Consider the following 13,250-nt stretch of genomic DNA (forward strand, 5'->3'; position numbering starts at 1 on the left):
TGATCAATGGTAACCCCCAGGATGTTGATAGTGGGGGATTCAGCGATGGTAATGCCATTGAATGTCAAGGGGAGATGGTTAGAGTCTCGCTTGTTGGAGATGGTCATTGCCTGGCACTTGTGTGGTGCGAATGTTACTTGCCACTTGTCAGCCCAAGTCTGAATGTTGTCCAGGTCTTGCTGCATATGGACACAGACTGCGTCAGTATCTGACGAGTCTCAAATGGTGCTGAACAGTGGGCAATCATCAGCGAACATCCCCACTTCTGACCTTATGATGGAGGGAAGGTCATTGATGAAACAGCTGAAGATGGTTGGGCCTGACACTGCCCTGAGGAACTCCTGCAGTGATGTCATGTGATTGAGACGAATGACCTCCAACAACCACAGCCAACTTCCTTTGTGCTAGGTATGATTCCAACCAACGGAAAGTTTTCCCCTCGATTCCCATTGACTTCAGTTTTGCTAGGGCTCCTTGATGCCACACTCGATCAAATGCTGCCTTGATGTCAAGGGCGGTCACTCTCACCTCTTGAGTTCAGCTCTTTTGTCCATGTTTGGACCAAGGCTGTAATGAGGTCAGGAGCAGAGTGGCCCTGGCAGAACCCAAACTGGGCGTCAGTTAGCAGGTTATTGCTGAGTAAGTGCCGCTTGATAGCACTGTCGACGACACCTTCCATCACTTTGCTGATGATTGAGAGTAGACTGATGGGACGGTAATTGGCCGGGTCGGATTTGTCCTGCTTTTTGTAGACAGGACATACTTGGGCAATTTTCCACATTGCCGGGTAGATGCCAGTGTTGAAGCTGTACATGTTGACTTTGTCTAATCCGTGTCCTGTTATCACATCCTTTATAATAGACTCTAGCATTTTCCCCACTACTGATGTTAGGCTAACCGGTCTGTAGTTCCCGATTTTCTCTCTCCCTCCTTTTTAAAAAAATAATGGGGTTACATTTGCCACCCTCTAATCTGCCGGAACTGTTCCATAATCTATAGAATTTTGGAAGATGACAACCAATGCATCCACTATTTCCATGGCTACCTCTTTTAGTACTCTGGGATGCAGATCATCAGGCCCTGGGGATTTATCAGCTTTCAGTCCCATTAATTTCTACAGCACTTTTTTTTTTTAAATTTTTTTTTTTAACTAATTTCCTTTAATTCCTCCTTCTCACCAGACGCTTGGTTCCCTCGCATTTCTGGGAAGTTATTTGTGACCTCTTCCGAAGACAGAACCAAAGTATTTGTTTAATTGCTCTGCCATTTCCTTGTTCCCCATTATAAATTCGCCCGTTTCTGACTGTAAAGGAACTACATTTGTCTTCACTAATCCTTTTCTTTTTACATGCTTGTAGAAGCTTTTACAGTCCGCTTTTATGTTCCTTGCAAGTTTACTCTCATTCTATTTTTTCCCCTCTTAATCAATCTCTTGGTCCTTTTTTGCTGAACTCTAAACTCCTCCCAATCCTCAGGCTTGCTACTTTTTCTGGCAACTTTATATGACTCCTCTTTGGATCTAATACTATCCTTAATTTCTTATGTTACCCATGGTTGGGCCGCTTTTCCTTTTGTGTTTTTGCGCCAGAAAGGAATGTATAACTGTTGCAATTCATGCATTGGTTCCTTAAATGTTAGCCATTGCCTATCCACCGTCATGCCTTTTAATGAAGCTCCCCAATCTATCATAGCCAACTCACTCCCCATACCATCGTAGTTTCCTTTGTTTAGATTTAGGACCCTAGTTTCGGATTGGGCTTCTTCACTTTCCATCTTAATGAAGAATTCCATCATGTTATGGTCACTCTTCCCTAAAGGACCCCGCACAAGATTATTAATTAACCCCTTCTTATTTTGCACAATACCCAATCTAGAATAGCCTGTTGCCTAGTTGGCTCCTCAACGTACTGGTCAAAAAAACCATCTCGTACACACTCCAGGAATTCATCCTCCACAGTATTATTGCTAATTTAGTTTGGCCAGTCTATATGTAGATTAAAGTCTCCCATGATTACTGTAGTATCCTTGTTACATGCATCTCTAACTTCCTGTTTGATGCCATCCCCTACATTACCACTACTGTTTGGAGGCCTATAGACAACTCCCACCAATGTTTTCTGCCCCTTGGTGCTTCTTAGCTCCACCCAGACTGATTCTACCTCTTGTTTTTCTGAGCCAATATCCTTTCTCATTATTGCTCTGATTTCATCTTTTACTAACAATGCCACCCCACCTCCTTTTCCTTTTAGCCTGTCCTTCCTAAATATCGAATATCCTTGGATATTCAGCTCCCAGCCTTGGTCACCCTGCAGCCATGTCTCTGTAATTGCAATTATATCGTATGAATATTCCACCATAGACTTCCTCCTCCTCCTCCCATTCCCTGTCAACACCTGATAATCTCCAACTTTAAAGAGCAAGCCTCTTCCCCCACCTCTCCTACGATGTTATTCTGCGCTCTTACTATCTCTTTAACCATCAATCTCTTTCAACAGATCAGTGCATCGCCAAACATACCCACTCCACTGTGCTTCAAACAGGAAATTACACAGATGCTAAAACAAGCTTAACACATCGCAGGCTAGAAATGCCAAGCAGCAAAGAGTGTCTGACACTTACCCACACGGTTTTCCATCCCCAGCTACACGTCTCCGTAACAGTACTGTAAAAGAGAGAATAGTTATCGTACAGCACGTCTGTTAAACATGGCTCACGGTTAGGCAATCCAATCACACTGGGTACTTTATGCTTGGTAAATAGGGAGTTATAATAGGTCAAGTCCAAAGTACTGCATTGCACATTACTTGCACTTAGGAGCTGTACCTAATCCAAACCAAACAGAGCACTCGATACTATAATGTTCTTCTAACTTTTATTTTCTCGACCGCACTGCAGATTTTAATATAGGGGATTGCTCCACGAGGTTATATCAGAGTTTTTTTTCAGTCATCCATTTTAGGCTTCTTGCCGGAGTAGGTGTTTTGTATCGAGCGCCACTTGCTGCAACATCATAAAGTGCCACTCCAATGACATCATGAACAGATGGGGCATGCATGCCACCAAGTCTCTGCTCCAACCCTCTCTCTCGCCAACAGTTCTACAGCAACTATTTACCAAAAGGTGACACACACCAGCAAGTATACAGATCCCAGGCTTTAAAATGTATAGTAATTGAATCGCACTTCAGTATCATAGAATCTTACAGTACAGGAGGTCAGTCAGCCCATCGTGCCTGTGCCTCTTTGAAAGAGAGCTATCCAATTCGTCCTACAGCCCCTGCTCTTTCCCCATAGCTCCGCAAAATTTTCCTTTCAAGTATTTATCCAATTCCCTTTTTGAAAGTTACTATTGAATCTGCTTCCACCGCCCTTTCAGGCAGTGCATTCCAGATCATAACTCGCTGCCTAAAATTTTTTTCCCTCATGTCTCCTCTGATTCTTTTGCCAGTTACCTTAAATCTGTGACCTCTGGTTACCGACGATTCTGCTACTGGAAACAGTTTATTTACTCAACAAAATCCTTCACAAGTCTGAACACCTCTATCAAATCTCCTCTTAACCTTCTCTGCTCTAAGGAGGACAATCCCAGCTTCTCTAGTCCCTTCACAGAACGATCCGACTTGCCTTTTAAATAGAGATTACGGACTAGGGAAAAGTGATTTGCCGAGACACAAAAGGGTTGAAAATCACGACAGCAGCTGCCAAGTGTCTCCTAGTCTTGACAGCGACCCAGTGCATCTACGGACATTGGATGAGGACTGGAAGCTAGGATGACTACCACAGTTGAACAGCCAGCCGACGCACACTGTAGCCTCACACATGGAGGTAGGTCATTTAAGGATAAAATGAGAAAAACTGAAGAAAAACTTGCTCTTACATACAAAGCTCAAGCAATGCAGGGCTTCCTCGGTGTGTTCTTCACCAGCCTCCAAACATACTGCACAGTCTACACTGCTGTTAATTCAGTCATTTTTCACTCACTCACAAATATTACCCAGTAGTTCAAATTAAATGATTTTAATAAGAGCGCTTAAGGCAGTTTTATTTTCACTATTTCAATTTGAATCAACAGATAATTCAAATTAAGCAAAATTGAATTAAGACGGCAATAACCCCACTAGCATTTGGACACAAACACATCTAACACCGCACTTAACGCTCTCTGGTGTTGACGGTCCTATATACTGTACCCAGCCTATAGGTTCCATCATCGAGCAACCCAAAAGATTTTAAAGCAGGCACCAAAGTTTAGACCAGGAAAGCTGTGGTCACCCCACACACTCCCCCACCCCCCACCCCCACAGACTTCCCCACCCACTCCCCCATCCCCCACCCAGAGAAGGGGTTGGGGCCACATATACCAGAAGTTCTCCGAGGCTTTCCGGAGAAGCTGGTGAAACCTGTTTGTTTCTACACTGCTGGCAGTCAGCATTTTCCTTCACCCTTCTGTTATGATGAAAGCACTCTCACTCCAAGAGAATCTTCGCAGACACACTATTATTGTACACACCATAGACGGTCACTCAGACCTCAGTACGGTCAGGAATTATTGTCGGCTTCCACATATATGCTGACTACTGCCAGCTCTACCCTTCCTGCCCCCGTGACCACCTCCGTGCTCTCAGTCTACCTGTTCAGACATCACGCCACAGAAGATCCACAACTCACTCCAACTTATCAAGACCGAAACCGTAGTTTCCAGTCTGAATGTTCTGCTCAATCTTGCGGCGAATGTTAAATCTTACATCAACAAGACCACATTGCCACCTGCACAGCATCACTCGCCTCTGTCCCTACCTAAGCCCGCCACTGCTGAAACCTTTGGTTATCTCTGGACTCCATTACTCTCCTTTCTGGCCCTCCACCCACCTCCCTCCACTAACTCCAACTTGTCTTCTCCCACTCACCCGTCTTCACTGACTTACACTGGTTTCCCTGCTCCCCAAATATTTAATTTCAATTCACCGTCCAGGCGTTCCTTCTCTTCAATGTTCCTCGACTGGATTAGATTAAACTATGGTACCCCCAACAAGTCAAAAAAAAAACCACAACGCATGCTGCCTTGGCTCGCACAGGGTGAGAAGTGCGGCTACCTGTGGAACTGCACCTTAGTATGAGTGAGCCTCCAGAATCAAAGTGTCATTTTTTTTTTAAAAACCTCAAGTATAACAAAAACAGAGTGGGCTAACTTACTTGCACAAAACTCCAAACAAGACAGCTGCTGAAACACTGCTGGCAGGTTTAGGTTCCGGCATTCTGTGATCCAGTGAAGATACCTCACTGCCCCCAAATCTCAAAGTACATCTTAGCCTTTAATTTATTTACTGTAGATGTGTACGATTACACTGTGCAAAGCAGATTGCGGAAGTCTCCAATGGAGGCAGCTTCAGGCATTTTTTAAGTCCAACCCCAAAGTATTGGGTCGACGTCCAAGTATTAATATTAATCACAGCCCAAGTTATCTACTTAGCCAGACGTGGCGAGAGAAACCTCTTTCTCCCAGTACAGACTGCGACCACTGATTTAAAAAAAAAATCCTGTCGCCATTGACTGAGACAGCAGTTATGCCATGTATATTTTCGTAAGCTTCTAAAAGAGGTACATGGTTACATGAAATAATAAAATTCACTCTTTCAATTGACATGATTATAGATCTTGCCTCGCAGCAAGACAGGATGAATTTACAAATCGTCATCGGTAATCAGTGAATTACAAGGCGGTAATTCAACTCAGTAGTTCAGATAACAAACACTTGAGCGGTTTACCAATGTCAGCAGAACAAAGATTCAATTGCTGCTTTGTATTTGATGCCAGACATTTGTTATTTATACAGTTGAGTCTATTTTAATCATGTTGGCTTTCAATGGTACACACCGAAAGCTGTAGAGGCCATACGTTATTGGCAAGATGGATATGACGTGTTCTAGAAGATATGTACAATACATCGGATACTATGTTAAAGCCTGAGATCGCTGCGCTCCTCCAATTCCAGCCTCTCGCGCATCCCCGATTTTAATCGCTCCATCATTGGCAGCTGCCTAGGCCCTAAGCTCTGGAATTCCCTTCCTAAAGCTCGCCACCTCTCTACCGCTCTCTCCTCCTTTAAAACCCTCCTTAAAACCTACCTCTTTGTCCAAGCTTTTGGTCATCTGTCCTAATACCTCATGTGGCTCGGTGTCAAATTTTTGTTTGATGACACTTGTGAAGGGCCTTGGGACGTTTTATTACGTTAAAGGCGCTATATAGAAATATAAAAGTTGTTGTTTTTTGCCCAGCAGCAGATGGCCAGAAAACAGAGCTTACATTGAACAGTACAGACTGTAACCACTAGTTTAAAAAACACAAAAGCAAGGGGGCGACAATAATCCTGTACTTGGGATCAGCGGGTAGCACTCTCGCCTGGGCCAGGAGGTTGTGGATTAAAACCCCAACTCCAGAATCTGTGCACATAATCTAGGCTGACACTCCAGTGCGGCACTGAGGGAGTGTTGCAATATCAGAGGTGATCATCATTCAGATAAAGTGCTAGGCAGATGCCCTGGCTGCATGTTCAGGTGGCTGTAAAAGGCAACGGTAGCATAGCGGTAATGTTACTGGACTAGTAATCCAGAGGCCTGGACTAATGATCCAGAGACATGAGTCAAATCCTACCACGGCAACTGGGGAATTTAAATTCAGTTAAATAAATCTGGACTAAAAAGCTAGCATCAGTAATGGTGACTATGTAACTTCCGGATTGTTGTAAAACCCCATCTGGTTCATTATGTCCTTTAGGGAATGGAATCTGGTGTCCTTACCCGGTCTGGCCTATATCTGACTCCAGACCCACAGTTGACTCTGAAATGGCCTAGCAAGCCACTCAGTTGTCAAGGTGGCGGCTCACCACCACCTTCTCAAGGACAATTAGGGATGGGCAATAAATGCTGGCCTTGCCAGAGACGCCCACATCCCGTGAATAAATTAAAAAAAAAAAAAAAATCCCAGGGCAATTTTACAAAGAAGAGCAGGGAGAATTCTCCCGGTGTCCCAGTCAACATCACAATAAAACAGAAATAAAAACAGAAATACTCAGCAGGTCAGGCAGCATCTGTGGAGAGAAACAGAGTTAACGTTTCAGGTCGAAAGGTCATCGAGCTGAAACGTTAACTCGGGTTCTCTCTCCACAGATGCTGCCTGACCTGCTGAGTATTTACAGCACTTTGCTTTTATTTCAGATTTCCAGCATCTGCAGTATGTTGCTTTTGTCACAATAAAACAAGATTAACTGGTCATCTCTCTCATTGCCGTTTGCTGGCTGCCACGTTTGGCAACATAACAGTGAGTACACTTTAAAAGTAATTAATTGGCTGTGAAACGCTTTGAGGATATAAAGGCATGATACAAATGGAAGTTCTTTCTTTATAAGATATTGGTTGGGCCACAGTTGGAGTACTGTGCACAGTTTTGGGTACCCCATTATAAAAAGCATATTGGAGCCATGGTAAAGGTGCAAAGTAGATTCACTGGAATGACACCAAGGATAAGAGGATCAAGTCGAGAGGGCTGGAAAAACTAACGCTGCAGTCACTGGAGCAGAGGTTTTTTTGGGGAAAGTGGAAATCAAATAGGACTATTTAAGATTTGAGTTTGAGCTAGCAGATTCTGAAAGACCTCTGCTGGTCAGTGAATTGCTGACAGAGGCACAAACTCAGGATTAGTGTCAGAAGTATAAAATGGGGAGGTTAGAAAAAAATTTTCGTGGGGTTATTAAAAATATTGAAGCTGAGCCAATCATCGTGTTCCTGAGAGAATTAGACACAGTCTGCAGGGTGTCGGGTGAGCTTGTTCTTCACCTGCAGTATACAACGCACACATTTAGCGCTCCAGATGGCGAATTTTCAGTCGCCTTTTTGCTTCTGCACTGTGCAGTCAGTGATTTGGGTCTCGGTGGCAAAAAAGCACTTGCGTTACGAACCTCCAAGTTCCATCCTTAGTGTCCTCATGTTGTGATCAAGGAGGTTGGTTATTTTGTACTGCGCTGTCAACAGGAATACTGTGGGCTTGTTGTTGGTGGCACAACATCAGCGTTGAAGAATCTGTAGGCTACGCCCTACACAGCATGGTTATAGGATCATGGTAAAAGATAGGGAGGGGAAACAATACAGAGCCTCATCCATTGTCTAATACGATAGCAAAATACTGCGGATGCTGGAAATCCGAAATAACAACAGAAAACGCTGGAAAAACTCAGCAGGCCAGGCAACATCCGTGGAGAGAGAAACAGAGTTAATGTTTCAGGTCGAAGACCCTTCGTCAGAACTGAGAAAAAAGACAGGAAATGAAACATGTAATAGTTCAGCATAAGCTCGAGGAACAGCACCTCATCTTCTGATTAGGCACTTTACAGCCTTCCGGACTCAATATCGAGTTCAACAATTTCAGATCATAACCTCGGCCCCTATTACATATTTTTTATCCACACCTTTGGTTTGTGCCTTTTCCCTTTTTTTTTTCTCTCCCACGTGGCAGCTGTCTTTCACTCTGCCAGCGCATTTCACACTTCATCTAGAGCCGTCTCGTCTCTTTACTTGTCCTATTACTATCTCGTCTCGTCTTGAATACCTCTTAATGTCTCTTCACTTCCCTTTTTCCCTCCCCCATTTCCCAGCCCCCAAACTGGCCTTTTAATCGGTTTCATTTCCTGCCTTTCTTCTCAGTTCTGATGAAGGGTCATCGACCTGAAACACGGATGTTGTCTGGCCTGCTGAGTTTTTCCAGCGTTTTCTCTCGTCAAAGGACAATGGATGAGAAATAACAAGTGTATAAAATTATGAGGGGCCTAGATAGAATGGATAGGAAGGACCCATTTCCCTTAGCAGTGAGGTCATTAACCAGGGGAGCATAGCTTTAAATTAGGATTAGAGGGGAGTTGGGGAGAATTAATTTTCACCCAGAGGGTGGTGGGGTCTGGAACGCACTGCCTTAAGGTGATAGAAGCAGAAACCCCTACTGCATTTAAAAAGTACGTGAAGTGCTGTAACCTACAAGGCTACAGACCAAGTGCTGGAGAGTGGGACTAGGATGGGTAACATTTTCGGCCAACACGGACACGATGGCCTCCTGTGCCGTATACATCTATGATTTAGAGCAGAATGTGTTGCAGCAGCTTTGCATAATATTTCCATAAAGCGACGCTTTCTTACAATGAGCAGGTGGCGTGTTTGTGTTATTTGGGTCAGGTCTGCTGTTGGAGGCTGATTTACACCAGTGAGATTACGAACCACTGAACAGCACCATCTAACATACAAAGCGCACGCGCACACACAAACACAAACTCAATTCAGGCACTCTGCAGGAGCTTCATTAACTCCTGATCTCAACACACACTTCTAATCCATGCAGCACTGCAAGATCAATAGGGATGAGGATGCCACAGTTTTGCCCACTCACTTGATCGGTGTGACCCTTTGTAACTTCCGCCTCCCATCGACACACTTTGCTGTGCCTCCCAACAGTGTCATCTTCCAGCATTGCCTAGATTTTTAAAATTCTCACTCTTGTTTTCAAATCTCTCCATGGCCTCACCCCTCCCTATCTCTGTAACCTGCTCCAACCCTTCAACATCGCTGCGCTCCCCCAATTCAGACCTCTTGCGCCTCCTCGATTTTCATCGCTCCACCATTGGCGGTCGTGCCTTCAGCTGCCTGGGCACTGAGCTCTGGAATTCTAAACTCTGTAAACCTTGCTACCTCTCTCTCCTCCTTTAAGATGTGCCTTAAAACCTACCTCTTTAACCAAGCTTTTGGTCACCTGTCCTAATATCTCCTTATGTGGCTTGGTGTCAAATTCGGTTTGATTATACTCCGGTGAAGTGCTTTGGGATGTTTCACTACTTTAAAGGCGCCATATAAATACAAATTGTTGTATCTGCAACACTCTATTCCATTATCAGTGAAAAGCTGAGGTCCCAGCAAACATTCCCAAGGGAACACCACTTGTCACATCCTGCCAATCAGAGCACATTCCCTTGATCCCTACTGTGTCTGCTACCACCCAACCAATTTCTAATATAGGTCACAAGTTAATCTCCAATTTTTTTTTTCTCTAATAATCTCTTGCACGTAACCTTATCAGATGCCTTCTGGAAGTCCATATAGACAACATCCATAGACATGCCCCTACCCACTATGCTAGTGACCTCCTCAAAAAAGTCAACTTGATTAGTCAGACATGACCTACCCTTGACAAATCCATACTGACTCTCTGATCAGCTTATACTTGCTCAAGAGCTCGGTCACCCTGTCCCGGATGATAGATTCCAGTAACTTCCCCACAACTGGCAGGTGTGTAGTTTCCCAGTTTCTCACTCTCCCTCCGTCTTAAATAATGAAGTGACATTTGAAATTTAATGCAATGGACAATGGAAGATCCCATGGCCCCATCCTATAAAGAACGGAGTTCGCCTGTTATTCGACCAACATCCCCCTCGACAGGACATTCAATTCATTGCTGTTTGTGGGATCTTGGTGTGCACCAAATAGCAGCCATGAGCAGTCACTTACTGTATGAGGCGCTTTTCAAACACGAGATATGATATCGCTAAACAAAGTCTTACCTGTACATTAAATTGCACAGATTTGCATGTGAGAGGCACCCAGGGAGCAAATCTTTGTACAGATTTCCTTCACGCGACATCATGAAACCCCCACACCACCTCCCCCACCCACCGCCCCCCCCCTTCAACCGCCACCTCCAGTGGCCCCTCAAGCAGGGATTCTACCTACAGCCGTCTGTCCCAGTGCGTCTGACGCTGATCAGCGCTCAGGTTTCTCCCTTTATTGGGAATGCAGCACGAGGCATGCCCCCTGAAATTAAGAGCGGACATAAATAGAATGCTGCTGATTTAGGAGTGGGATGTGAGAAATGTATCCTTTGTAAATAGCATGCATAAATTACTCGCACGTTGAGAGAGCTTTCATTCATACATTTTCTATGCCCCATTAAACATGCATTCACCTGGATTTGTAGCATCTGCACGGGCTTTACAACTAGTGGAATAACAATTTTCAATGAAGCAATCATTTACTAAGTGACATGTTGCTCGGAGAGAAGTTTTCCACTCAAGCTCTCCATTCCTTTGACTCCATCCTCATGTTTGCCCACACTTCCTTCTCCCCATCATTGGTAACTGTACCTTTAGCCACCTAGATCCCACTCTCTAGAATTCTCTCCCTAAACCTCTCGTCTCCTCCTTAAAACCCACCTCTTTGACCAAGCTTTTTTTTTTTAAATCAGCCCTCTTAATCTCTCCAGGGATCCATGTCCATTTTCCTCATGCCTCAAACTCTACGGGATGCTCTTCTACATTAAATGCAAGGTGTCATTGCTGCCACTTCCCTCCAGTTTGTAATGTTAAATGTACAATACAAAGGCAACATCTCTACCTTAAACCCCTTCCCCATCATCCATAGCCTCTCCTCTCGAGGTCACTCATGCATGCTGGGGTATTAGTTGCAGTTTCTGTACCTAGCAGACCCTCTCTGCCAAAGTGGTTATTCTTGTGTGAGCCCAGCCATCAGGGAATTTGGTTTTAAAAAAACATTTTGTTTACTTGGGTTTATTAATAGACGCAAAAAATATAAAAGCAAAGAGATCATGCTCGAACTTTATAAATCACTGGTTAGACCTCAACTGGAGTATTGTGGGCAATTCTAGACACCACACTTCAGGAAAGATATAAAGGCCTTGAGATGGTACAGAGGAATTTTAAGAGGGATGAGGGACAAGAAGTATTTATATAGCACCTTTAACATAGTAAAACATCCCAAGGCGCTGCACAGGAGTATTTTAAGACAAAAAAATTGACACAGATCCACGTTAGGATAAATTAGGGCAAGTGACCAAAAGTTTGGTCAAAGAGGTAGGTTTTAAAAGAGTGTTTTAAAGGAGGAAAGAGAGGTAGCGAGGCGGACAGGTTTAGGCAGGGAATTCCAGAGCTTAGGGTCTAGGCAACAGAAGGCACGGCCACCAAGGGTTGAGCCATTCTAATCAGGGATCCTCAAGAGGGCAGAATTAGAGGAGCGCAGATATCTCGGGGGGTTGTGGAGCTGAAGGAGATTACAGAGATAGGGAGGGGCGAGACAATGGAGGGATTTGAAAACAAGGATGAGAATTTTGAAATCGATGTGCTGTTTAACTGGGAGCCAATGTTGGTCGGTGAGCACAGGGGTGATGGGCGAACGGGACTTGGTGCGAGTTAGGCAGCCAAATTTTGGATGACCTCAAGTTTACGTAGGGTGGAATGTGGGAGGCCAGCCAGGAGTGCGTTGGAATAGTCAAGTCTAGAGGTAACAAAGGCATGGATGAGGGTTTCAGCAGCGGATGAGCTGAGGCAAGGGCGGAGACGGGTGATGTTACGGAGGTGGAAATAGGCGGTCTTTGTTATGCTGCGGATGTGTGGTCAGAAGCTCATTTCAGGGTCTAACATGACACCAAGGTTGTGAAAACTGTGGTTCAGACAGATGTTAGGGAGAGGGATGGAGTCAGTGGCTAGGGAATGGAGTTTGCGGCGAGGACCGAAAACAATGGCTTCGGTTTTCCCAATAATTAACCGGAGAAAATTTTTGCTCATACAAGGGAGCAAAGATGAGAGCCATACCAGGGGGAACGGCCAGGGTGAGGGGGTAATTGTTTTAGTAGGGACTAGGGCATCAAAGATAGTGGTGAGGGTGTGGTTGAGCAGATCGGTAGCTACAGAAATGTCATGGTGAATGGAGGGCCAGAGGCTGGACAGTTGGGACTTCATAAGTGCAGTTGTGAGAGAGTTTTTTCCCCCCAGGGGAAGACACCGAAGGAAGTAGGGGCTTTAGTTATGAGGAGAGGTTGGAAAAGTTAGGACTGTTCTCCTTCGAACAGAAAAGGTTAATAGGTGACCTAATCGAGGTTTTCAAGATGGTGAGAAGTTTTGATAAGAGTACAGGAAACTGTGCGCTATCCGGCACCGACGGGACTGAGCTGTTGCCGTCCCATCAAAACTGCCGGACAAACCAGCGCTAATGTTGAAACATACGGAGATTTTGAGCTCCGTATCTGGCAACACTATTGCTTAGCAACAGCTTCTAAACAGTCGGCCGTACCTTGCAAGCGTCTGTTGCTTAGCAACAGCTTCAGCGAGACCTTGCAGAGCCTGACTGGTGAAAAAAAAGCAACGAAAAGAAAAAAAACCTAACGAAACGGCTCCTGATTTTTGCCGGTGGCTCGAGCATTCCGGAC

The 13,250-nt window shown here is 44.7% G+C and overlaps 1 protein-coding gene across 1 annotated transcript in view; it reads right to left on the reverse strand.

The window, feature by feature from the left end:
* The window catches only part of LOC147103332 (phosphatase and actin regulator 4-like), a 184,273-nt gene that overhangs the window by 102,789 nt on the left and 68,234 nt on the right, over positions 1-13,250 (reverse strand). Inside the window, exon 2 of the mRNA XM_085962815.1 lies at positions 2,620-2,662. Coding sequence (XP_085818941.1) covers positions 2,620-2,635 — 16 coding nt within the window. The 5' untranslated portion in view covers positions 2,636-2,662. The remainder of the gene's footprint in view (positions 1-2,619; positions 2,663-13,250) is intronic.

Source organism: Somniosus microcephalus, chromosome 20 (assembly GCF_052327205.1).
Source record: "Somniosus microcephalus isolate GS21.2 chromosome 20, FLI_Smic_1.0, whole genome shotgun sequence".
In the NCBI taxonomy this organism is placed as follows: Eukaryota; Metazoa; Chordata; class Chondrichthyes; order Squaliformes; family Somniosidae; genus Somniosus; species Somniosus microcephalus.